The 26,471-nt window shown below is 43.3% G+C and overlaps 1 protein-coding gene across 1 annotated transcript in view; it reads left to right on the forward strand.

Annotated features, from left to right (window-relative positions):
* Positions 1–5,966: 5,966 nt before the first annotated feature.
* Positions 5,967–26,471, forward strand: part of KIT (KIT proto-oncogene, receptor tyrosine kinase) — a 38,756-nt gene continuing 18,251 nt past the window's right edge. The window contains exons 1-8 of the mRNA XM_062574524.1: positions 5,967–6,105; positions 7,098–7,227; positions 9,116–9,405; positions 12,191–12,469; positions 15,874–16,010; positions 18,537–18,696; positions 21,510–21,699; positions 22,815–22,930. Coding sequence (XP_062430508.1) covers positions 5,967–6,105; positions 7,098–7,227; positions 9,116–9,405; positions 12,191–12,469; positions 15,874–16,010; positions 18,537–18,696; positions 21,510–21,699; positions 22,815–22,930 — 1,441 coding nt within the window. The remainder of the gene's footprint in view (positions 6,106–7,097; positions 7,228–9,115; positions 9,406–12,190; positions 12,470–15,873; positions 16,011–18,536; positions 18,697–21,509; positions 21,700–22,814; positions 22,931–26,471) is intronic.

The following is a 26,471-nucleotide window of genomic DNA, read 5'->3' on the forward strand; positions in this document are numbered from 1 at the left end:
GCCGGTTACTGCCTCTGGCATTTGCCGCGAGTAAAGGACGTATACCTGAGTTTTGCACCAAACTGGCTGTAAAGCCAGCTCTGATGTCTTCGTTTTACAGGTGATAGGCAGAATCTCGTCTGTTAAGGCTGTTTCCGAAATCAGCAAAGTGTTACTAAGCGTATTGCTGCAGCAAGACCTGCTGGTTCCACCCACAAGTAAGGGATCATCCAGGATGCTCATGCTTGTTGTCCGGCCTGAACAATCCTGTGAATGTTTGTCCTAGAGGGTGCCATCTGCTGAGGACTGGCAGACTGGCTGGATTTGTGTTCTTGCCCAGTGCTGTTTTGCCACCTGGCTCGGACTCTGACTGCTTCTACTTAACCACATCTCATTTCGCAGGGTGTATAACCCCTTTTCAGGTGTCTCCTCAGCAGCGTTAATTGTTCGAGCCATTTTGTCCGTTGGGCTTCTTGCTATAGCTCCCAGCAGGAATGCATGTTGTTCCCTGTTTTCTCTGGAAAGGGCAAATATCAAGTGCTTATTACTTGTCTTGTGGCGTGCCCTCCCAGGGCATGAGCTGTGTAGTGAGGCAGGTCTGTGTAAGAGCACTCCATAACTGTGGAGTTGAAGCCTTCACGTGGAAGATCACCACCACCGGTGGGGCAGTGCGACAGGGGTGTCCCACAGCCGTAGCGCAGCTCCAGCTCTCTCTGTGGTTCCTCATGCTCAGGCCTCCACAGGAGACAGAGAAACTCTTTGTACTGGGCTCCTTCCACTTCCTCTCTTTGAGTTTGCTGTGGGTGGGAGCAGGCTGGGTCCACACTTGCTCTTTGTGTTGGGAGATACTCTCCCAAATCTGTCCAGAAGAGGCAGATTTGGCTACTGCTTTTGAGCATGGGGCTGGTGAACTCGTGCCTGCTGCTGTCCCAGTTGTGCTCGCCCTCCTAACCAGGCTTGAGAGGGGGAGTTGTGTCAGGAGCAGTGATTGCCAGCACCGCAGCTTGGTAAACACCATCCCGTTGTTTTCTGCTTAGGAACTCAGAGCCTTTGAGAATTGAAAACTTCAGCTCAAGTATTAGTACAGGAGCTTGGGAGTACGGCATTTCTCCTGCAAATATGCACAGTAGTTAAGAGAGGTGGTTGGGCAGCAGATGACACTGAGTCTGTTAGATGAGTTAGAAAACAAAACACTTAGCTCTGCAGGGAAGCCTAATCAGTTTAGCTCCCATGCACTCGGTGGCTGTTAAGTTATTTTTCAGTCTCTGGGAGGAAGTTGGGACAGAGGGGCAGGTCAGCGTGTCTGTCAACACGGAGGTATGGTGCTCATATATGCTGAGCATCTGTGATGCCTGTGGCTGATAATCTTGTCTTTGGTCTTCTCCAAAAGTGTGTCTGTGTCTTTGAGGAAGACGCTAGCATGCGTGTTGGCATGGATGGTTTCTTCTGCAAAGTAAGAGGCTATGCTGCTAGCCTTATTTTTTCCCCTCAGCATAGCTGAAATGCTACATGATGTGGCTTTCAGATCAGATTATTTAAAATTGACATTTGCCATTGCTAAACTTTTCATCTAGCACAACTGTCTGTTCAGCGAAGTGGAACAAAGCAAGTAAGCATTATGATAGCATCTCTCCTTTGAAAAATCTGGGAGATTATGTACATCAAATTAAAATTGCCTCAGTGTGGCTAAAATGTGAGGTTTACACTTTATTTGTTTCCTTGGGGCATAAAATGGGAGGACAAAGAAAATCTGATTGAAAAGGTCTTAAATTCAGCTTTAGTCGTAACATGTGTCAAGTGCATAGTGACTATAACAAGAGACAGTTTGTAAGGGAAGGTAATATTCTTCAATTAGACCAACTAATACTGCAAAGAAAAGGAGGCAAGCTTCTAGCTACAACTTCTGCATTTGTGTAGAAGAAGCAGCTTTTGCTTCTGCTCTTTCTTCAGACCTGCAGGAGACGTGTGTTTCTGAAAACATGTTCATTTTTTTCAGCAGTACTGGGTATGCTAAAAGAGGATATTACCTCCCTGCAAGCCATGCCTTGCTGATATCCCTAGTCCATTGCATCTACAGCAGTACCACTACTTTAACTGATAAAGCATATCTCTTGTTTCTTTCTGTTATGTTGTTATAGATGAGAAACTGAAAAATGTGGTGAGTAAGGTCCGTGTGATATCCCTTGAAATGAAGTCAGTGCCCAGAATGAAACTAAAGCAGTCTCTCTGGTTGCATCCAGTCACTACAACCTTACAACCTTAACATGAAAGTCACAGATAATTTGTCCTGTGAAGTTTAGCTCCTAAGTGTGTTAATTGTGGAAAAACATCAGCTGGTTCAGTGCTCATAAATCCAGGACTGGTAATTTGGAAATGATGGTCAGGGAATTGTTTTCATTGTATAGGATTAGTACAATTTCCGTGGGGGCTGTTGATCACTGTCAAGGTCATGGGGAACAGGAGGAAGAGGCTTGCAGGCAAACGCCATGCTCTTCGAGGGCAGCCCAGCTGCACACTGCGCTGGGAGAAGGGAATGACTCTCACTGAGTAGTGATGAACCTGCTGGCAGATCACTACCAGTCCCCTGGGCTTGGCAGAGAAAGGGGCATCTGGAGCCCAGGTGCAGCAGTAATCTTCTTACTTGTGTCCAGGTTTGTCTTTTGATTATTCAGTGGAGGTGGAGCTTCTTTTTAGGGTAGCCCTTGAAGGCCTTGGGATGGGGGAAGTGGCTGCTTTTAGTACACTGGCCGTGGTGGTGACGTAGGTCCCTCTGGTTTCCTTGGGGTCTGGGAGTTTTTGACGAGGGCTGGGTGTGGGAGGCAGGAAGCCCTCACCACCGCACTGCATGAGGACAGGCAGTGCTGGCCTGTATGCGGAGCTCTTCAAGCAAAAAGAGAGTGTGCTGGTAGGGAAAGAAAGGGGGGAAAGGGGTCTTCACAACGATGTTTCTGCATGAAGGCTGTACTGTGGAGCTGAATTGTGCCCCTTTCCTGGTAGGTGTTTGGGGTAAGTTTAACATGGAAGGGGGCTGGATAAGGCATAGCTTTAAGTCCTCCCTGAAAGAAATCTGTTGTGTTTTCACCAACTTCTTGTTCCTTTTAATGTTTAGCTAGGAGTTGAAAAAGGAAGCAGCCACAGAGGTACTAAGCCGTTGGCCTAAGGTTGTGCAGGAAATCTGTGGCAGGAGGGGAAATAAAAGCCACATCTCTTGACTCTTCATCTTACTCAGTGGCAGTGCCATGTCCTTTGTTAACTTGGGAGCTGGAGACAAACTGCCGTTACTTATGAGCAGAATGGGGATTTGCACCTGATGTGCTTTTCCCTGCTCCGGCACTGTTGTGGCTGAGGCAGACCAGGATGCCACAGAAAATGTTTTTTTGTTTTTTTTTTTTTTTCCCAGGATGATGTGCTCTTCAGCCAAAGCTTGTTTGTTTGCACATCCCCTTATTGTTACAAGAACATTCTGCTGTCCTTAATCACATCCCTGCAATCTGACCTGCATTTCCTATCAGTATTATCTAGAGCTGCTTCATTTTCTAATTCCTTCAGCCCAGTTTTCCAGATGTTCCTTCTGCTGCAGAAGTCGCCACTGCTGTACTCCCCCTCTTTCCTCCTCTCCCTCTGTTTTTAGGGTTAAGGAGGCTGCATGCAGTATATTCATATTTTCTGCTTCTTTTGACAGTTACTTTGTTCACAAGAGATCCCAGCAATGTTGTGTTTAACTAAAATTCAGTACATTACAAGAAATAAACAGGGTAGTGAAAGTAACTGATTTCAGCTATGGGATGCAAATTTAGAACATCCAAAATGGGGCTTGGGTTGTCCAAATCCGAGTTTTGCATAATATTTCATGGGAAATTTTTTGCATTATTGATTATTAAATATTTGCCATTATTGTCTTATTTTATTAGCATATGACCACCTGCTGTTTGCCCTTGAGGGCAACCCCAGAGGGCAATCCAGAACCCCAGTGTGGTATTCTCACTGTGTAACATATGGGGAGGGTCTAACGTTTCGCGGCTGGACTTGCAGCTCACCGTGGCCTGCAGAGGGATCAGCTCCTCCAGTTAGCTGGTAGGAGCCGTGGAGGTGGAGGGTTGGTTTCCTCTCTTCCTGTCCCATCCTGTGATTAGATGGGCTTCCCCGAGGTTGCAGCACTTGACTAAATAATGAGGTTGTAGTCCACCTCCTTTTCCTGGTGTGCACCAGGGTATGGAGTAGGGATGCAAACCCACACAGAGAGATCTTCAGTTGTGGTAGAGCTATGGGCTCCTCCATCCTGTTGCTGAGATAGCCTACAATCCTGGTGGTGACTGTAGTAAAGTCATGGCCGTGCCAGAGGTGAATATGCAGCCCGGGGAAGAGACCATTGACTCCGTATCCTGTGAGATTCCCTACTTGGAGATTTCTTACCATCCCCTGCCAATAGACCTGATTCCCAAGTTAATAGCATAACTATTACAGTTATGAGTTTTCTGCTTATAATTTTGTTACGGAAGTGTGCAATACCAGTAGCGGACCTGGAGAAACCCACTGTGCCTCAAGTGCAGGACAAATGGAGCAGTCTCTGATGTGATGTGTTAGCAGCCTCAGAAAAGATCAAGATGTAGCAGATGGGCATGTGCGGCAGGGGATTAGTAGACTGGATTACAAAATGTTGGTAAAAATCTCAGATTTTCATTACTTAATTATTCTCCCCAAAAGCGTATATACAATGCCATTCCCATCTTGCTAAGCATTATTTAGTGTTTTAATCCTCCTTTTTAAAAGATAGGAGACATTTAGGTGCAAAATACTAAACACATCTTACAGTCCTTACTTTTACCAGCTGTTACTCTTACACTGCCATATTCCCTTCCCTTGAAGATAGATTGTTTTCAGGTATTAGATGAACTTTAAGTTGTGGGAATCCTTTGCATAAAATATTAATTCAGTTTGTAAATTCTTGTGCAGAGAACTTGGAGTCTGCTTTAAAAAGTTGCAGACTTTGAGCTGCTGATCTGAGTGGCTGTGATGCAGTGCTAGGGAAAGAGTAGATAAAAATAAAAAAAAGGCATAAAAATATGAAAATATGTTTTTCCCGATCTGCCCATTGGGGTTGCCAGACAATAGTGGCAAATATTTAATAATTGATAATGCAAAATTTGCCCATAAAATATATGCAAAACTTGGACAATCTTAAACTGGCAATTGTTATTTCTCAGATGCTTGCTTATAGGTGCAGTCAGGTGACTTTGTATAAAGGATTAGTGGACTTCACATGGAAAATTCCTGGTAATGCTGGAAAAATGGCTGCCTTTTTAATTGGACACCAATAAATACATTTTATTCAGAGGAAGATGATTTGAAAACAGGGACTCCATCCAAAATCCAGACCACAAACAAAGAACATTAGGCTCTGACTACCCTTGCCTCCTACCCTGTTGCTGTTGGATTTGTCAGGAAGAGAAGCAGTTACCTGACCCGGCCTTAATCCGCTGTATACCATAAGAACGACTAAAGCTGTGAGATAAGTGAATTAAGTCTGGAATTTAATCTTGTCTCAACTAATTATCCAATTGTTTTGCTTGAATGTCTGTTATCATCCCTGTGGGTGCAGAAATTCAGCCTCCAAAAGGAACCCCTGTATGTGTTTTTCAATGGAAGCAGTATCAGATTTTGGTAAGTATTTTCCCCACACACATACAGTCGTTATCCATGAAGCCCACCTGTGCAATAGTGTGTTCGATGTTAGAGTGGCATGAGATGAGAGCTACTTGTAGGAACAAGGGACTGTTCTTTAGAACAGGGAGAATTTCTTGCTGCTGCACGTTCTCAGCATTTGTGTGCTTCACGGTAACATGTATATCAGACATCTACACTGTATTTTGTATATTTGCTATGATTTTAATCTATGGAAAAGAAGGCAGTGACATCTTGCTACTGTGCATCCAAATGTGGCAGATTTCACTCTGAGAAGATGTGATAGCAAACCCCTGCCCAAGAACATGACCTTCATTCCCAGTCCCCAGAAAGGCATCATTATAAAGAACGTACAGAGGTCGTTCAAGGGGTGCTACCAGTGCTTGGCAAAGCAGAACGGAGTGGAGAAGATTTCAGAACATATTTTCCTGAACGTGAGGCCAGGTAACACGTGATGCTCCCCGTGGGGTAGACGGGCATGGCTTCTGAGCAAAGGAAAGTGGTGGCAGGTGCTGTGAACAGGCCGTCCCTGCTGTGTGCTGTGCCAGCGGTGCTGTTCCTGGGGAGGCTGGAGCTGATGGTGTCCTGTGGGGGCTTTTGACTTCTCTCACTCAGAGGCTCTTGTGTCCATTACCCCAGAGTGCCAGCAGGAGGAAGTGATGAAGGACGTTAAAGAAAAGAGATTTGGCTGGGAGGTGGAGCATGGGGGAGCATGAGGCACCTTGTTTATCCCGGTCTTGCCGGGCAAAGACGGTCACGACAGCAAGCGTATGCTGAGGTTTGCTGAGGAGGCATTGCGGGCCCGGCTGCCAAATGTACCGCTTACCTTTGATCTGTCCGTTTGCATGGTGGAGCTTGTTGTTGAAACCTCAGATCTGACCTTGTGGGACCCTGAGCCCTCGGGCAGGGTGGTGAGTGGGTTTGGGTCAGAGAAGCAGCCCAACTCCTGGCTGCCGCGTGTGCTGAAGACAGGTTTTGTTTGAACTGTTTGGAGCATACGTTTATGTTGTGTATTGTTAATCCACTGTATAAATACTGAGGAGAGGAGAGGAGAGGAGAGGAGAGGAGAGGAGAGGAGAGGAGAGGAGAGGAGAGGAGAGGAGAGGAGAGCGGTTTATCAAGCTGGGCTTGCTCATTGTTTCCACAGGGCAAGGAAATGAGTTTGTTCTGCGTGTAGCTCTTGGGCCCTTGAATTAACTTGCCCTTTGCTTTGTTAGGAGCGTGTCCCCACTGAAGCAGGTGCATGATGCGAAGGCTAAGTGAGCTGTTGAGGGAGAATCTGCCTTACCTGCCCCTGTGCAGATTGCGTGTCTGGTGCTTTGGTTTGCTGCAAGTTCCCTTCTGCTTGTCTGGCCACCTTGTCACGGCTGAGGTTTCTCCGTATTGAAATGAAAGTCTGATATAGGAGGTAGTCGTGGTCAACTCTGTCCTTTCAGAGGAGCATCCAGTCATTAGAGATGGGGTGCAAGGGGAACTAACGAAGGTTGCTGGATTTATGCCAGCTGAGTATGTGCCCACTTCCTCCTGTCTTGGTCTTCCTGACTCACCTGAGGATTTGATGTCCAAGTGAGCACGCAGCTTTGCACTCCCACCATTTTACAGATCTCACAGAATTGGTGGCTGGAAGCAGCACAGAGCTCTTCTCATCTATGTCTTCACCCCATGCCCTCACAATTGCTGAAACGTGCTGACTGTGACCATAGAGCTTGCACGTTTGGAGGTCTGCTCTGCCATTAGGGCCTCCTCTGCCCACAGTGGTGGGTTTTTCCTTCTCCACTGCTATCTGCAAAGCCACTGCTGAGTTGACCTTAGCGCCAGAGATGTTGGGGTTTTGCTCTACTCAAACGAGAGTTTTGTTGCAGTTCAGGCTCATGTATGCATTTTGATGTGGCGAATTTGAAATGTGTTTTTTTCAGCTTTTTTTCTGGCAATTATTATTTCTCAGATGCTTGTTTGTATGTTCATTCACAGAAGTGCATATGCAGGGTTAGTGGTCTTCGTATGGAAGATTTCTGGTAGTGCTGGAAAAATGACTGCCTTTTTGGTTGGACACTGATAAATACATTTTAATCAGAGGAAGATGGTGTGAAAATGGAGACTCCCTCCAAAATCCAGACCACAAACAAAGTAATTAGCCTCTGCGGGTCTGACCATCCTTTGCTTCCTACATTGTCAATCTGTTGTATTTGTCAGGAAGAGGAGCAGTTACCTGACTCAATCCTAATCCCTTCTATACCATAAGAACAACTAAAGCTGTGAGATAAGTGAATTAAATCTGGAATACGTAATCTTGTCCCAACTAATTATCCAGTTATTTTGCTTGAATATCTGTTGTTATCTCTGCAAGCAGGGAAATCTAGCCTCTGATGGGAAACCCCTGTATGTATTTTTGAATGCAGGTAGTGTTGCTTTTTTGTAGCATGGCTCTATTGCTATGCATGGAGGTTGAACAGTGCATCCAGTGTTCCTTCATATGAGAGTGACATTAGCTAACAGCACAGTTATTGTAAGCTGAGAGTTACTTGTAGGACTGAAGAGCTGCTCTTGGGAAGGGCAAGAGTTTGTTCCTGCAAGACTACCTCAATATTTATGTACATCAATCTGAAGTACAAGGAGATCCACCATGGGCTATGACTCCATTTTTTAGGTTTGTTAAAACTTTCATATCGGGGTTTGGAGCTGGAGAAACATGAATGTGCTTTCTTTTCCAAGCGTGCCATGTAAGTTGGGAAATGGTTGGGAATGGGGAACTGAGGCTCCTAATTTTACGCAGTTTTATTTTCTCGGAATTTTTGAAAAGTTTTGTTATGGCATGTTAAGTGAAAGTTGTGTTATGGTGTGTTAAGTGCTAAGTGCATATTTAAAAAGTGGTTTTGGTGACTGGAAGATTGGCACCTCTGTAACAATAACTTAGTAGTGTTGGAGTGGGAGCTTGAAGGATATTTCGTGTGAATTTTTTGGGGGGAGGAAGTAAGAAATGACAAATTACCACTTCAAATAAAGAAATAAGCCATGTTATGGAAAGTATGTGCTGATGCTTTAATTAAACTGGACACTTCTATTCTTAAAGTGTGGCTGGCATTTCTAAATACATGAGAGAGCAGTTAAAAAAGAGCAAGTACTACTTGGCAACATACTGAATAAATGGCAAAGAATGGTTAAAAGTGTTACTGTGTAGAATAAGGCTCCTAGAGTCTTGAATTTAATATTTAAATAACTTGGGTCTGTTCCCATTCAAAAGCCAAATCACTGTGGTAACTGGTGTATCTGAAATAAGTTTCAAATGTTTTTTTAAAGGCTGGTTATTTACTCTGTGTGCAGAAGGTCTTATAAGCCAGAAGGCTTCTATAGAAATGCATGAAGTGGATGCAATTGCAGCTTGGTATTTTTAAGAAACCACCCCCAAAAATGTTAATTGCACATCTACAATCATTAATAATGATTTTGCTGCAAGGGGAAAAAAAAGAACTGTATTGACATACATTGAATTTGTCTTTTTTTCAGGTGGTTCATTGCCGCATGAAGAATCTTCACTTGTTGTGAATAAAGGAGAGGAATTAAGACTGAAATGCAGTGAGGACGGACCCGTGACTTGGAATTTTCAGAACTCTGACCCGTCGGCAAAAGCAAGGAGCTCCAGTGAGAAAGAGTGGTACACCAAAAATGCAACAACCAGAGACACAGGCAGATACATATGCAAAAGTAAAGGGAGCATTGTCACCTCTTTCTATGTTTTTGTTAAAGGTAAATATTAAGGAAGGCTGTATTTTTTTGGAGGGGGGCCTTTTCCCCCCTCTTTCTCACCCCTGTGGGTTATCTTGAGAAGGTTGGGTCTGGGCAAATACTGGACGTTCCTTTGCTTGTGAGTGCTCAGAAGCTGAAATAAAGCCTTTTAAATTAGCTTCAAACAGTATATGGGATCACTATGTTAGCACAGAAGGACTCAAAAGTTATTTCTTAGATAGTCAGGAAAAGATAAGCCCAGAAACAGTGAAAGTTTGAACTGGAAAAGAGAAAAGAAATCCTCTGGGCTGATACTTCCTGTTTAAAATAATACAACAGTAAATCCCAGGGAGGAAATGAAGCTGAGGTGTAGAAGAGCACAGCCCAATAGGAGAAATGTTTCCTGTTCCATTGAAAGAAAACTCACTCCCGGCTTTACTTTCTGGGGCCTTTGTCATCGGAGGAAAGTTGCGGAGGAGTTTCTTTTTACACCCCTGTTGTTCTGTGGTGCGGTTTGATGCCTGAGCCCTCTTTCTTTAAGCCATTCAGGTGACCCAAATGAGTTGCATGAGTCAGCTGTACCGTGAGGAAACACGTAGTACGTGGAGAAATGTCTTTTTCATGCCGTGCTGTCCATCGCTGTGGAGTCATGCACGCGTTCGCCCCAAGCTCTTGATTGATTGAGGCAATTAGTGGATTTGGCTTTTCAAGGCTACTCTCAGGGGCAGGCCAGCAGGCAGCAGTGGTAACCACCAACGCATCCTGTGTTGGAAACCTCAGGGGTGCCCAGGAGGCAAGTGCTTCCTGAGACCTACCTAGAGCAGAGGGCTGTGACTATGAGCAGCCTTGTTTGCACTTGGATTCCCTGGGGAAATCCTTTCACGTCTTCTCACCGTTACGTCTCCCTTCCCAACCGGGGTGCAAGGTGGGAGGGCTGCACCGTGGCAATCCTGCTTACCCTCACAAGGCCCTCTCTCTGATTTCAGCCACCGGTCAAACAGGTCGTTGTTCCTTTCTTCCTTTGTCTAGAATGTCTTCTTTACCTAGGGAGCTATGCTTTCTGTAGGCTGAAGATATCTTGGTTCTGTCAGTGTCTGAGAGGAGGTGGACTGTGAGGAAACAAATAGTGAAGTCCCTGCTGGCAGGGGCCTTCAGATGAGCTCCTCCAGCTCAGGAGTGGCAGCTACTCACAGTATATCTCCAGGTGCAGAACATCACACTTCCATTCTGTTCAGACACGCTTTACTTCTGCATTTCAGTTAGGAGTCTGTAGCTCTAGACTGACCCTTCAGAAGGTTTTGGCTTTTGAGGGGCTTTCTGGGGCAAAGCAGACTACGACTGCGTTCTCACTCCAAGCTGGAAACCGTGTCTTGTGTGGTGCTGTGGTGTTTACAAACAGTGCGGTGCCCGTATGTACTCCCTGCTTTGGTTTTGACTGGAAATTTCTTAGCTGTTAAGTTAGAAAGTTCTTACTTGCTTGAACGGTATATTTCTGTACTTCTTTCTTATTTTTTGAATCTCTTTATTTTTTGTAAGTTTTACATGTGATTTCAGCATTTCAGTAGTAGATGCAAATAATAGAAGTCCTAAAATACCCAAACTAGACTAGAAAGCAACCTGAAAGTCGTTCAGTTTGTCTGTCTAGTCTGGAGCAGGATCAGGTATGCCTAAATTGTTCTTGGCCCTGTGTCTAAAGTGTTACTAACTTCTTGAGTAGGAAAAATTCTGCAGCTTCCTAGGTAAGCGATGAACAACCTTCGAATTAGAGAGCATTCCCTCGTGGCTTACCCAGACCTGCCATGTTTCATTTTCAGTGTGTTACTTCCTGCCTTAAACCAAGTGCACAGCGCTATCGCTCCTCCTAACCATCTTCTCTCAGTATTTCCTCTTAAGTCCTTGTCTGGAGAGCTCTGTCAGTCAAGTGTTAGCAGGCCGGTTTACAAGAGGAAAGAAAACTTTTTCTTCTCTATTTTTCTAATTCATACTACTCTTTAGGGAGAGCAAATGGGAACTGAAATAAACTTACACCGAGTGTTTGTCACTGCACTAGCCTTTATTTTTGTGTTCACTATTAATGGCCGAGTTCTTAGCATTTTGAAGTCATCAGCTAGCATGGGCAACTTTGGCTGTAAAAGTATTTGAAATACTCTGTGTTTGTGTGCTGTGATTGGCCAAGAGAAAACTTCATAGAAAAGTTCTCTTGTGAAAGATTACATGCTGATTTTTCACTCAAATGTGCTGTTTGTATGCCCAGAGTTTTCTTAAGAGCCTAAAAATAGCCCCATGCTCTCAGGGAGGAGACAGAAGTTGTTTGGTACTTCCTCTGGCAGCAATCTGTGTTCATTTAGATTACATATTTTACAGAAGTGAAAGCCATAATTTACGTGCTGTTCGACTACTATTTGCTCATAAATTTCTTTAAAATCCTCCTGTGGGCATGAAACCTTACAGCTCTGCCACTAGCTAAAAGCAGATTCCTTTTAATGGTCTGTAAAAATCTGTTTACTGTTGTTCAGGGGAGGTAGGTTGGAGCTAAACAAGACAAAAAATTCTTCATCTTCATATATTAAAAAAAAAGATTATAATATCCATGATTCTTTAATGTGGCTGATACTGAATGCTACTGTGCTGCACTTCTAGACTATTAGAAAATATGGCATTGCCCAAATCATGTTTACCAAGAAAGAGTAACCATACAGGTTGAATGTAAAGCCTCCCTTGATAACTGTGCAGAGTGGCAGAGCGAGGGCTCCAAGAAGTTCCACCTGCAGTGTCAGCTTTTCTTACGGATCTTTGTTTCTTCCAGATCCAGATGTGCTCTTTCTTGTTGATTCTCTGATATATGGAAAAGAAGACAGTGATATCCTGCTGGTGTGCCCATTAACAGATCCAGATGTGGCCAATTTCACTCTGAGAAGATGTGATAGCAAACCCCTGCCCAAGAACATGACCTTCATTCCCAATCCCCAGAAAGGCATCATTATAAAGAACGTACAGAGGTCGTTCAAGGGGTGCTACCAGTGCTTGGCAAAGCAGAACGGAGTGGAGAAGATTTCAGAACATATTTTCCTGAACGTGAGGCCAGGTAACACGTGATGCTCCCCGTGGGGTAGACGGGCATGGCTTCTGAGCAAAGGAAAGTGGTGGCAGGTGCTGTGAACAGGCCGTCCCTGCTGTGTGCTGTGCCAGCGGTGCTGTTCCTGGGGAGGCTGGAGCTGATGGTGTCCTGTGGGGGCTTTTGACTTCTCTCACTCAGAGGCAGTTCTGTTACCAAACCAAGGGGAGAGCTTTGTAGTATTTGTAGCCGTTACGGGGTGTGCAGAAGAGAGCGGTGGGTTTAGGAAGCTTGTGTTGGGCAAGTGGTGTGGGGGAGCAGCTGTCCCTTGAGACTTGTGTTGTGGCTGTGTTGGGCAGGGTTGGCCATGACCAATTCATTTCCTGCCTGAGGGGATTTTGAGATGTCCTTTTCCATTTAAGAAATGCAGGTTGTGCTGTTGGACCTTGAGGAGAAAACCATACTCCGGCAGTTTGGAGAGGTTTGTGCAACCAAGGCTGTAGATTTGGGTGCCTTGTTCTCGTGTCCATTACCCAAGAGTGCCAGCAGGAGGAAGTGATGAAGGACGTTTAAGAAAAGGGATTTGGCCGGGAGGTGGAGCATGGGGGAGCACAAGGCACCTTGTTTATCCCGGTCTTGCCGGGCAAAGACGGTCACGACAGCAAGCGTATGCTGAGGTTTGCTGAGGAGGCATTGCGGGCCCGGCTGCCAAATGTACCGCTTACCTTTGATCTGTCCGTTTGCATGGTGGAGCTTGTTGTTGAAACCTCAGATCTGACCTTGTGGGACCCTGAGCCCTCGGGCAGGGTGGTGAGTGGGTTTGGGTCAGAGAAGCAGCCCAACTCCTGGCTGCCGCGTGTACTGAAGACAGGTTTTGTTTGAACTGTTTGGAGCATACGTTTATGTTGTGTATTGTTAATCCACTGTATAAATACTGAGGAGAGGAGAGGAGAGGAGAGGAGAGGAGAGGAGAGGAGAGGAGAGGAGAGGAGAGGAGAGGAGAGCGGTTTATCAAGCTGGGCTTGCTCATTGTTTCCACAGGGCAAGGAAATGAGTTTGTTCTGCGTGTAGCTCTTGGGCCCTTGAATTAACTTGCCCTTTGCTTTGTTAGGAGCGTGTCCCCACTGAAGCAGGTGCATGATGCGAAGGCTAAGTGAGCTGTTGAGGGAGAATCTGCCTTACCTGCCCCTGTGCAGATTGCGTGTCTGGTGCTTTGGTTTGCTGCAAGTTCCCTTCTGCTTGTCTGGCCACCTTGTCACGGCTGAGGTTTCTCCGTATTGAAATAAAAGTCTGATGTAGGTCATAGCATGGGAAGCAAGAAGCCTATGTCAGATCTGCTTTGTGTGTGGCAACTTGAAGAAATCTCCTGCTAATTTGGAAATTCTAATATAGAGACTTTTAAGGAGTAAAAGGAAATTTTAATAATGGGAAGAGAACTGTGTGCACTATAAACTATAAGTATCTCTTGTATTCTCTTTTGACTATAAAAGGTAAGTCAGTGCTTGCTCTCTTTTGTGTTTGTTTTGTAACAAGGTTTTTTTTCAAGTGTTTTTTCAGGGATGGTCAAAGAGAGAGAGTGACAGTTTAATGGTTGACTGATATAACTGGCTTTTCTCTTACATGGGAGAATGCGGTTGTAATACTGGACTATTGAACTTTTTTTACTGGATAAAGTCCATATTTGCTCAGTACAATTGTGCCTTCAGGTAGGAGGGTGATATGTTGACGTCCATCAGCATCCTGACTGTAGGCAGCAGTCAGCTGCATGCAGAACCTGTGTCTTGGGTGTGCTCTGCATGCTCTCTGTTTCTTGGGAAGTGTGCAGTAACTGAAAGAGTTTGCTGAAGGTTATCAGCAGTAGAGCTGTACTGCTATACCACATCATTTTCGTCCCTAGTATTGCGATTACTGTGCTGCAGAGTTAAAACCTCCTTGAGTTCACCAGGTAAAACTCCATCTTTTCCCAGCTGATGACTTAGTTATGTTGGAGACTGAGTTCACCTTTGAAAGATATTTTTATAATCATAACAACTGTGACACTCAGACTCCCCATGGCTCAGCTTCTGGTACAGAAGAGGTGTCCATGAAGTGGGGACTGGTGCAAGGCCTTGCCCTGAGCACGCACACACTCAGACATCCACCAGTCCTGGTTTTGTGTTAATGTCCTGCGCTTCTCCGAACAACGAGAGTCTTTGTGGCTTTGTGACTGTCCTTATGCATGACTACTGTGTGAGGACACAGAACACATCTGCTCCGGCTTCCTCGTGTCTGTCGGGTACTGCTGAATGCTCAGGGTGCGATTTTATGTGAGCACTTGCGTCTGAAGAGAGCAAACAAATTTCTTTCTTGTATTCTATAGCTCTTGCAGCCAAATGAGGAAAACGTTGTTGAAATATGAATTGCTGAGAAGCATGGCATTTTCCTAAGTTTTAACTAGTTTTCCTTATTCCAAATTATATGTCAGAGGCAGGAAGAGAGTCTGGAATGCTTTATTTCAATCTGTTGCATTTGCAGTTTGAAAGTGATCCTTCTTGCATAAAATCCCTAGTGGGAAGTTCAATTCTACTAGGACAAAATTGGAGCCTCATAAATGAGGAAAGTTTGAAGAAAGAATTAAGAAAACAACCAAGCAAATTGTGGAAGGAACAAAGGAAGAGCTCAAGAGCTCTGCTAAGATCGGACACATAGCTACCTAGTCCTCAAATGGTGCAGGCCATCTCTACTTGACTATTGCCAAAAGATGCCATGAATTGGAAGAGTGATATAGCAAGCTTGTAGCACCTTAATTTTGTGGCATATCCGAGGAGGATCTGTTGGATTGCTTGTAACCACCTACCTCTCAAGTGACGAGTTATCAGCAGTCTTGGCTCTGGCCGCCACTACTTCTCTCTGAACGATCGATCATCATGAGCAGAGTTCATGGTACTTTCAGAGGTTGGCATGCTGAAATCCCTGAGCTGTTCTTCTGCTCAGAAAACCTCTACCAACTGCAGGGTCAGAAGCCTTCAAGGTTATCCATCAGGTACTTCTCAGTATCTGTCGGACAGTATGTGACATCCATTTAGTCTTCCCTATCTTAGAAATTGCAGTTAATTTTAGGCTGCAGTTCTTCAGTGACTGCTGTCACTGTGTTTTTAGTTACAGAGTACAATATTTTAATAGCTGTCATAGAACAAGTGGTCTCATTGACGGTTCAGTGTTGTTTATTCAGGCAAGTGGCTGAGCTCTAATAAATATCATCTAACTTTAAGCATACTTTGAGGGGTGATTGAAGCAGAAGTGTCCTTGTAAAGCGTGCTTGTAGTTTGTTAAAGAAATTTGAATACCTCTTAGAGGCCTGAAATTTTATTGGAAAGTTAATGACTGTTGATTTTTATCCCCCTTGGAAACTCTGAAGGTAATGAAAAGTAATGCACTTCTAAATTGTTTTTCAGTTCACAAAACTCTTCCAGTCATTACCTTATCCAAAACCTATGAGCTTCTCAAAGAAGGGGAAGAATTTGAAGTTACATGCACAATCACAGATGTGGACAGCAGCGTACAAGCAAGTTGGATTTTTCACAAAAGTGGGGTGAGTTCGCTTAATTGTGTCTTGTATGCGCCAGAGCACAGCACACAGACTGTGCCTGTAAACATCGACGTGCCTATCACCCCCTGGTGCCACAGGGGTGGACTTCCCTGTGCTGCAGGGTGGACTTCCAGCATCGCTGAACGTTCGGCTTTTCGATGAGAAGTTTGGGTGACCTCCGTGGGGCTGCGTGAAAGCGTGGAGTGCCTGCACATCGCATTGCCATCGATGGGAGCTGCAAAAATCGACACATGGACTGCAAATTGCATGTTCTAGTCGTTACCGTTAACAGTAAAATACCTGCTAATTAGCATGGGATTTTGTGTGACAGGAATAGTAGTAAGCATTCAGAGGAGTGATTAATTCACTGAAATTACACGGTGTGCCTTACTAAGAGCGCAAGTTCCCAAAAATGAACCAATGAACTGGCTTCTGTCTGTAATGATAGCTTCAGTTACTGTCTGACATTACCAAATTAAATTATTGGCAGGCTAAATACTCCAGGAGTGTTTATTACTCACAGTGTAGCAACTCTGAAGAAAAAAGAGATGGAGAGAGACCTGCTGCCCTGGTCACCAGAGTGCTGCCAGCTCCGTGTTTGTAATGCAGACTCGGTATTGAAAAGATAATCAAGAAGAGTGGGCCCAAGCAGCAGCAGGCACTGATTTGTCTGCAGGAACACTTTTTAGTCTTCTAGGAATACCATGAAATTTAAATGAATTAAAAGCTCCTCTGAAGACTTGTTAGTAATTCCTGCCATATATGTTCCCAGGCTAATTGGCTGGTATTTTCCTGGTAATGGTAATGACCGGAATACGTAATTGGCAGTCCACGTGTGCATGGAAAAAAAGGCTTCTGTGGCACTGTGATGTTCAGATAAATCACATACCCTCAGGCAAATAGCGAACTGGAGACCAGTTCCCTTGGGTTCAGTGTTCCATACTTAGCTAATCCGTCAGCTCTGGCAGAGCTTCTCTCTCTAAGTGCTCGTCGCTCGAGAAATCCCACCTCGCAGCTCCAAGGGTTAAAGAGGTCTAAATGACATGGAGGCAGCGTGGGACCTGCAGATGGGGCTTTTGGTCCTGTGCCAAGGTCAACTATAAATCTTCCGTTTGAAAACTTCATTTTTTTCCTCGTTTACCCCCTTTTCTTTGTTACAGTATAGTAAAATTGGGGTCTTCCCTTTATTTTTTTGTGCTTTATCACTTTTCATTTTAGGAGTAAAAGCCACAAGGAAAATATTTTTGACCAAATAAGTTTGACCTTTCTGTCCTTTCTGGTAAATAGCAGGGGATGCTATCTTTTAAATATCGAGTATCAAATTAAACTTTGTACTGAAACAGATTACCTAAAAATAATGTTTAAATAGAAGCAGAATTACATTTTGTCCTGAATAGGTCAAAAAGAAAAAAAACTTACTTTCTCCTGTCATGATAGAAGTTATCACTGCTTTTGATAATTAGGAGATTTTGTAATAAGAAAGCACATTCATAGAAAACAAACCTCTGTTAGTGATTATTATAGTTCACAGGGAATCAAAACCGTGTTGAGCAGATGAGATCTATCTAGGCCCTCTCAGCACCTCCAAGACTTGAAATAATAGTACTAGAAAAGCAAAACAAGTTGAGGTCTGTGTTTGTATTGATCAGTGCAGCTTTATCAGTCTTTCCAACCAAACTGAATATTCTCACAGAAACTGAAGTCAAGAGCTCAAAGTATTTGTTTTTCCCTTTAGTTCTAGCAAGTGTACAGAGATGCAATCATCATGCACTAGCTGCTTTGAAAGCAGAAGGATATTTCCAGCCTGTAGGGTTATTAAATCTGGATGGTCATGGACTGAGAAGCAAAGTGGTTTCCAGAACGAGGATGCCATGAAACGCAGGTCGCCAGCAGTTCTTCCTACAGCCTATTTGCAATGAGGGAAATGCTGAGGAGCTGTTGCATAGAGCGACCCAGTTTAAAACTCAGCCCCAGCACCTTGAATTCTCTCTCCCTTGTAAATCCATCTCTGGAAACCACTACAACTATTGGAGAATTTTATGATTTTACACCCTGCTTGAGTGATGAACCGTGTGTCAGGAATCCAGCCACTTTTTACGTTTGCTGTAGCTTCTGAACATTATCGCAGTCAACACACTGTGGTCACCTTGCATCAAGCCCTCCAGCTGGAAGGATTGGTAGTGCAAGTAAAAGCTCCATGCCTTAAAAAGCTAGGTGGTAAATCAAGACAGTTAGTTAGTTAAATGTAGCAGAATGAATACTTTAGAGTAGATTCTGAGGAGGAAAAACAACAAAGAATAAGGGGAGGGCATATAGCTTAGGAAAGGATGTTATCTCTCAAAGAGAGCTGATCATATACTTGTTTTGCATGGAGAGAGTCTAGTGACAGGTTTGTCGTGATGGCTTATTATTCTGGTTTAAAGTTATGAATATTAATATAGTGAAGTTATAATTACTTCTATTTTTAATTTATCTCGGAACGATGCTGCATACACAGTATTTTAGATGTTAATTGTTTTTTACCGACAGATTGTTACAAGCAAAAGCAGAAATTTGGGTGATTATGGATACGAAAGGAAATTAACATTGAACATCCGTTCAGTGGGAGTTAATGATTCTGGAGAATTCACATGCCAAGCAGAAAACCCTTTTGGAAAAACCAGTGCCACTGTAACCTTGAAAGCACTAGGTAAACAATTTTTGGAGAAATGTAACATTTCTGAGAGTGGGAGGCGGAAAGTGAGAATACTGGGTAGACTTCCTTTCTCTTATCTTTCCTTTCTGAAAACCTGAACCAGTAAAGTTGCTTGTTCAAAGGTTATTGCTGTCTGGTACTATACTGGGATGGTGAGGCAAGTGCTGTGCTTAATTTCTGTACCCTTTTGCATGCTAATGGAATGTGATATTAGAAGAGCCACCTAACAGTGTTTCCCCTTCTCTGGTTTGTGTCATCCTTCCTGGTTTAATTTTAAATTTAATCCAGTCTTAATGAAGCAGGTAATTTACCTTTGCCTGGTATTATCCCTATGCTTAAGTAATTTGGCAGCACAAGCACAAAGCGTGTCTTTAATACCTGCACACTAAGCATGGGAAATTTTGCTGACATCAACATGTCAGTGATTTTTATGTAGGAGAAGCTGTATATTTATCTCTATTTAAAATAATACTGTGAGCAACATTGCAGTTGCACAGGCAGCATGAAATTACTCCAGTGCTCACCACAGTCTGCTACTCATCACTTCCATAGGTTTTGCATCATGTCCCTTAACAGAGAGCAAGGGCCCTATCTCTTCGTGTTCAATAACAGGCTCATTTGGACTTCCCTGCTATGTGTTAACTTGTATGACACACTGCTTTTTAAATATTAAAGCCACCAAAAAGTGCTAATTTGCTAAGCCAACAGGGGACATACTGATGTACTTAATTAGATACTTCTAAACAAGTCTGTGTAATTGGCCAAAACGGTTTCAGCTGCTCATCTTCCAAGGACCTAGAAGCTGAGGGAAGCGCAGCTGTGAAACTGCTGGGTTTCTTTGTGTGGTGGTCCTTGTGTTCCTTTCCTTTTCGAAACTGCTCTTCTGTTGCACAAATACTCCTTCAAGATTGCTTGTGTGGCTTTCCCAAGTAACTTAAAGAAAATAGATATATCTGAGTTCTGTGGGTCATGTCTCCAGCACAGATCTTCAGTTCTTAGAACTACTACGTATGCAAATGTGGTCACTTTGGAGAGTCTGATGACTAAAATATAATGAGCATAGCATTATAAAAAGTAGAAGATGAATTAACATGTTTGTATTTAGTGAAATACAAAGTTTCTATTTAATTAAGAATAGCAGAGAAAAGCTTAAACCTTTCATTTTCACAAGAATTGTCTCCTGCAACCCTCTTAAATTTGGTCTAAAATAAAATAAACTATGTCTCTACTCTCTTCAGTGTTCATTGTCAAATTGACTGTGTTTATCCTAACTGTGCCAGCTCCCAGAATCATGGAAAGTGGTATACAGGGAGAGATCCTTGAAACTGTATCAGATTCTAAATTACTGTGGCTTTAATGTTAGCCAAAAGATGTATGAGAAATAATGGGCATTGTGATAAATTTCATAATTACTAACAGTTAAGCAATCTCTAAAATTCAGTTTTGGGGACTGATAGCATCATAAAATTTTATTTGCAGGCTCTTGGTTAGAATCTTGATTGAAGTTCAGTGGGAGGTCAGTGTTGATACAGAAAATAGAAGAGGTCTGCAAAGAAACTAAAAATCATACGTTTCCAGATTTTAAACCTTTATTCTTTTTTAACGATAGAGTTTTTTTGGACCATACCTGCCTGCTGTGAGTTAACATCTTCCTTCTTCCTCCGCAGCATCTTTCAAGTGCTCTGCCAATTTTGTATGCTTTCACCAAGGCCTGCTGGCTGTAATTTTCATGAGCTGAAGTGACTAGCTGGCCACAGTAGTTTGATTACTAGAAAGTGGGAAGAGGCAGAGATCTGAGATTGACTTTTGGTCTAAACTCGAGTTCTCCCAATTAACGTGTTTCCCTTTAGTTCCAATCTGTCTGTCAAACTGGTGATTCCAGGGAATTTGGGTAGGACTGAAAAACTTGTCTTTCAAATATGCTAGGACTGAAGTTTATTAATGAAGTGAAACCCACTGCGATAAGGATGTTGCTCCACATGATGTTTTGGAATGGAAGTACACAGTGATAAATAGTACCTGCCAAATAAAAAACTAAGCCCCAGCAGTAGATGAACAGAAATGACTTAGTTTAAGACAATTGGTATACAGCCCTGTGGACTTAGCATATTTTTCTCTAATTACTGTTTTTAATAGCTTCATTCGTAATGTCATTCTTAATTACACTTGACAAAGAGATGTTAAATACTCTAGTATATTGGCATAAATGATCCATCTGGGCAGAAATTGAAGCACAAGAAGTTCCACCTGACCGTGAGGGGGAATTTCTTCCTTGTGAGAGTGACGGAGCACTGGACCAGGTTGCCCAGAGAGGTTGTGGAGTCTCCTTCTCCAGAGATGTTCAAAGCCTGTCTGGATGCAGGGGGGTTGGACTAGATGATCTCCAGAGGTCCCTTCCAGCCTTACTGATTCTGTGATTCTGTGATCTCTCTTGCTTTTGTTCTTAGTGTTTCTTTCCTACTATGCAGTCAATGGCTCTGAATTTTGGAAAAAATTAAAAACAGGAGTAGAATCAAGCATATACTTGCATTTTTTCTCAAAGCAAATAAAAGATATTGATCACCAGAAGATGGAATTATTTCTGTTAAAGCACTCAAGGCTGTTTTAAGTTCTGTCTCATTACTGTTTCTGGCTAGTGGTCTTGGTTATAGCAGCTGAGAGTTCAAGTTCTGCTTCCTAGATAAAGTTTCCTGTTTCACAGCTGGATGTTTGGTCATTGATCTTAAAGTAGTGTAAATGTAGTTAGAGTACTGACAATCCTCTAAATGGCTCTAATATTCTTTTTTTTTCCCTATTATGGCCATCAGCTAAAGGATTTGTCCGTTTGTTTGCAACAATGAATACCACAATAGATATAAACGCAGGACAAAATGGAAATTTAACAGTTGAATATGAGGCGTATCCAAAACCGAAGGAAGAAGTGTGGATGTACATGAACGAAACATTGCAGAATTCATCGGATCATTATGTCAGATTCAAGACTGTGGGCAACAACAGGTAATAAGAATGATTGTAAGTACTATAAATTTCACTTTGGAACAGCAAACTAGACTCTGCCCTGACAAGATCAAAGTGGAGATGAAGAAAACGTTGTAATTTTGTTCCCCCACTCCCTTCCTCCTCAATGTGAGACACGGGGAGTGATGTGCCAGAGAAATGCTTCGGACACAGCAGGAGGAGATGCAGAGATGTGCCTCAGGGTCTGAGGCAGTGTGTATTGGAGGGCCCCGTTTGGGTCTTTGGCCCAGGATCAGCTCCTGGTGCTGTCTGAGTGCGGTTGGCAGCGTGGATGCTCCTTAGGCAGGCGTAATTATACCCTTTTGGTCTATGGGTATATTCTGTGCCTGAGCAGTGGCTGTGTTGTTCTTCTGCACCCAAGTGGGTGCACTCCCAGGGTCTGTCACTCATGCCCCAAGACCTTGTCTCTCTTTGAGGTGGGTTTCCTCTTTGTGCATCTCTGCGTGCAAGGCCAAGGTTTAATTTTAAAAGACCTTGTAGTACATGTGCCTTGCCACATTAAGTTCGATGCAAAGCCAGCTAACTTAGATTTAGAATAGTATTAAACTAACCACAGCATTTGAGGGACCAATGTGCCACATACATCATGACATGTCTGCAGGATAACGTTGCTGCCCAATAAGCAAAAATGCAGATTTGAAATTGTTCATGTATGGAGACTCACTCCGCTGCCAGAGTATCATGCTCTGGACAAAAGCTTATGCTTTTATTTGTGCTGTGCCCTCTAGTTCTCTTCTCAGCCCTCAGCTTCCAGAAATCCAGTGAAGCACCTAGCACGTGTGGCCTGGGTTGTGTATTGAGGTTCCCCCTTCAGCCAGGAAAGGAACAGAAGCTGCTGTGTGCATGGAGTCCCAGCCTGGTGCTGAGCTGTGACACAGTCAACCCACACGTCTGGACCTTAGATATGGGAAAGCTTCTTCTAGGCTGTAGAGCAAAGGTGGCCATAATGCATAGTAAGAGTGTCTACATGGATGGTGTGTGCACAAGGCAACACACTAACAGTTCACATCTTAGCTTTCTCTATGGGGATACCCTAGGCTGATACGTTAACTACACGTTGTGAGCATCAGTCATGCTTAATTTCTTCTTTGCAGCTACACAAGTGAACTTCACCTTACCCGATTAAAAGGAACAGAAGGAGGCATTTACACGTTCTTTGTGTCCAATTCTGATGCCAGCTCCTCTGTAACATTTAATGTCTATGTGAAAAGTAAGTAAAGTGAACAATCTGAAATATTTCATTATCACAGTCATTGTATTTTATACAACATAATGTATGCACAAGATGTCACAGTGTGGTTCAGCATATGAGAAGATGTCTGATGTGAAGCACACTCTGTAAAGCTATTTAAATGTCAAGATATAAAAACATGGAGTACTCGCACAGATCCACCTATTACCCAGCCTGACCTTAACATTATAGCAAGTATGTTCCAGAGGTTACTGGAGATAGCAGATAGATAGTTTATATAGGAAAAAAACTATAGCACCTGGAAAGACAGTCTCAAAAATAAGCATGTACCATAAACTTTTGATAATTTAAGGTGGAGCAGGATATACAGGGATTAGATATATAATTTGCATTTTTGGCAGCCAACTTAAGCTATTAATTGTCTTTAATTTGTTTGAGTTGGATGCAGAATTTGAAAGCTTGTCAGGAGAATTATTCACTTGTGCCTTTTGGCGTCTGAATACATCTATACAGTAATATAGATCTGCATTATTTTAGAGAAGTCTGCATAGCTTGAGAAATGTGCAGGCTGTCATCTTCAGGACACACTTTTTAAAAAGGAGCGTCAGTGTCGGTTCCAAACAGCATTCTTTGAGACAAAAGCTAAACTTCAAAATAGATTAAATGAAACCTTTAGAATCTCTGTCCTTCTTAGAAAAGCCATCCCATAAGAGAATTTCATGCTGTCAGCAGACAAATATTGGTGGATGCTAAAGGCCAAGCTTAAGAAAAATTAAATTAGGAGGGGACTGCGAGCAAGCAGGAGAAACTAAGGTGAGGCAGGCAGTGATGCTTTCAAGACCATCGTTAGGAACTGTATAGGAAGTGAGTGAATATGCTGCAAATACAGTTCTGTGTTGTTACACTTCAGCCGCAATATATCCTCCTCTGGGTATGGAATTATGCAGAGGATTGTTGAGACTTCCCCAGATGCGCTGAATTCTAAGTATTAATTTCAGAATTCTTCCCATTTATCACTAAAGTAATATTTGTAGTGTCACCCTTTGCGATGCTAGAGCTTGGGAACAGAAATGCTTGGGTTCGTTTTGGAATATGGCATTTGTTCGTTGACCTGTGAATGTACTCATTTGTATTACTGTGCCTTTTCCGTTCCCTACCTGTGATTTCTGAGATGAGGGCACTGGCCTCAGATACCCTTTACCCCCAGGAATAAGTGTGGGTCACAGTCACAAGGGGTAGTTCCACTGCCTTAACAGACTAGAGGAGCAGATTGGTGAGCATAAAGTTTAATTTCTGGGAAGGAATGAGAGGAATTGCAAGTTGCCAACAGGGCTGTCAGCTCCCATGAGGCTGGATAGTGTCTTCTGCCTTGTGGCATCGTACGTGTCCATGCAGCGAGGGCTGCGGGCGCTGAGCGCCGCGGGTGGTTTCCAGTCTGTCTCTCGGATCTCGCAGGCTCTGCAGGCTCCATGGGAGCAGTCCGGGGAGGATAACTAAGAAAAGCAGTTTTGCCATCCTCGGGTACTGGTTCTCTGTGCACAGCTCCTTGTTGCCACTTTTTAGAAATCTGCTAATTGACAGAAGCTGATAATCCCTGTGGGTCATGGTTAGCAAACCAGACTGGGAACAGCGTGGAGCAGCAGAACAGCCAGGGCAGGAGAGAGTGTAAATGGATTAGTTCTCCTGAATGGTTTGTGCTGACAAGCAGCAATATTCATGTCTCCTTCCTTCTTCCTTCAAGGGCTGGTCTTGAAAGTAGAAAGGACTCAGTCCTAAAGGGCAGGGAGGACGTTTAGCCATCTCAGTAGAGCCCTGGTGACGATGCACTGCATCCCTGGATGGATTACAGACATTGCTAACATGAGTAATTTGATGCTCTTGATTCAAAAAAGGTTTCTTCTGGCCTATTAATTTAACTACTGCAAATATTTTTTAGCTTTGAAAACGGGGGTGAAATAGATCAATCCTTCTAGTGTTTTGTTTTTTTAAGAAAACTACCCTCCTGTTTTCAGTGGCTCATATGTGCTCATCATGTAGGTATGAAACACAGACTGCATAACAACATAGCATATTATTTGAAATAGCAGCATAACTGCCAAAGGCGAGTCATGTGTGGGTGGGTCAGATACTGGTCTAACTGTGTGTTCTGACCTGGTACTGTAGTCAGTGGGGATTTTGCATAAATTGCCAGGATGTGGCTTCTGATGTTTACACATCTGGCTTGAACAAGTAATCAGCAGAAGATAATCAAACAGGTAGAACAGGATTCGTAAGCAGGAGGAGACTGTCTTCACATAAACAAAAATCGATGCTGCAACATTTGCTGAAGGCTTGTGCAGAAGTACTTACCTTTGATTTAAATACCTTTAGCAGCTGCATATGCTACTCTGAAACAGTACTAAATTGCAAAGAAAAAGTAGGTAGTCACAGTAAATGTGACATAAGTAAGGAAGGAGTTCTAAAATTAGGAGCCAAAAGTAAAATTACAACTTGACAAACAGCATTCTGAACTGAGAACAGTTAAGAAATTGTAGGAGTCTCCAGAGTGGCAAGCTACAATGCGCCTAGCAATTAGTGGAGGAAGCTTCAAACTCGCGTCTGAGTTTAGTGCAAAATAGTATCTGCGCTTAATTACAGTCAACAAAATATTATCTATGCAGTTCAGGCTTGTGCTGCAAAGACAAAAACAGTCACAATATTACAGATCACCTGAAGCCAAACTCAGCATTTTTCCTGTCATTGGAATATATAGAGAACATATGCAAAGTCACCATGATATTATAAAAAGATTCATTCCAATCCAGAAAATGTTGCTGTAGGAATAAAGCTGCCTGTCTTTGACTGTAATGGTAGACAAGAGCAATTAAATGTTACTTTTGAGACACTTATTTTCCTATGCTAATGATGAAAAAAAGGAAATTGATAATAAAAAGTAATTAAATCAACAATGTTATCGTACAGAGCATTGAGTTAAAATAAGAGCTGCCTCTTAGACATCCTCTTTGTTACATTCAGACTCGACATCAATAGATGCTGAGAAGCAGTTAATAAACTTAATGAAATTAGAGGTTTAAGACATCTAATGCCTAATTATGGAAGAGAATATGCATACATACTGAGCAATTTAATGCAGCGTTAAATATTTAAAGGGTTAAAGCCAGAGCAGTAAGCAACGAATAGTCATTAAGAGCCTGTCTAATACCGGGGATAATTAGGCAGTGAAAATCAAAAAACCTAGCACAGTAAAATCTCTCTCGGAGAGGATCCTTTAGTGACAGCTTTGCGCCTCTGGCCGCTGGTGCGGGTGCAGCGGGTTGCGCGGAGGCGCGTTGGCCGCACTGGCGCGGCACCGCGGCAGCGGGACGTCGGCTGGTCCGCCCGTCCGGCGGCTTTGCCGTGGGGGCCGTGTCCCTTGGGCGCCCTCGCTCTCGTGTCCCTCGGCAGGAGCGTGCCGACGGGCTTTTGCTGCGCTTGGTTTTTACAGCGGAGAAGCGTCTGACTGATGTGGGCGTGTTGGTTTCGTTCACTCCAAGTCAGATGTTAGATGCAGCCCAAAGCT

This window comes from Rhea pennata, chromosome 4 (genome assembly GCF_028389875.1).
Source record: "Rhea pennata isolate bPtePen1 chromosome 4, bPtePen1.pri, whole genome shotgun sequence".
NCBI lineage: Eukaryota > Metazoa > Chordata > Aves > Rheiformes > Rheidae > Rhea > Rhea pennata.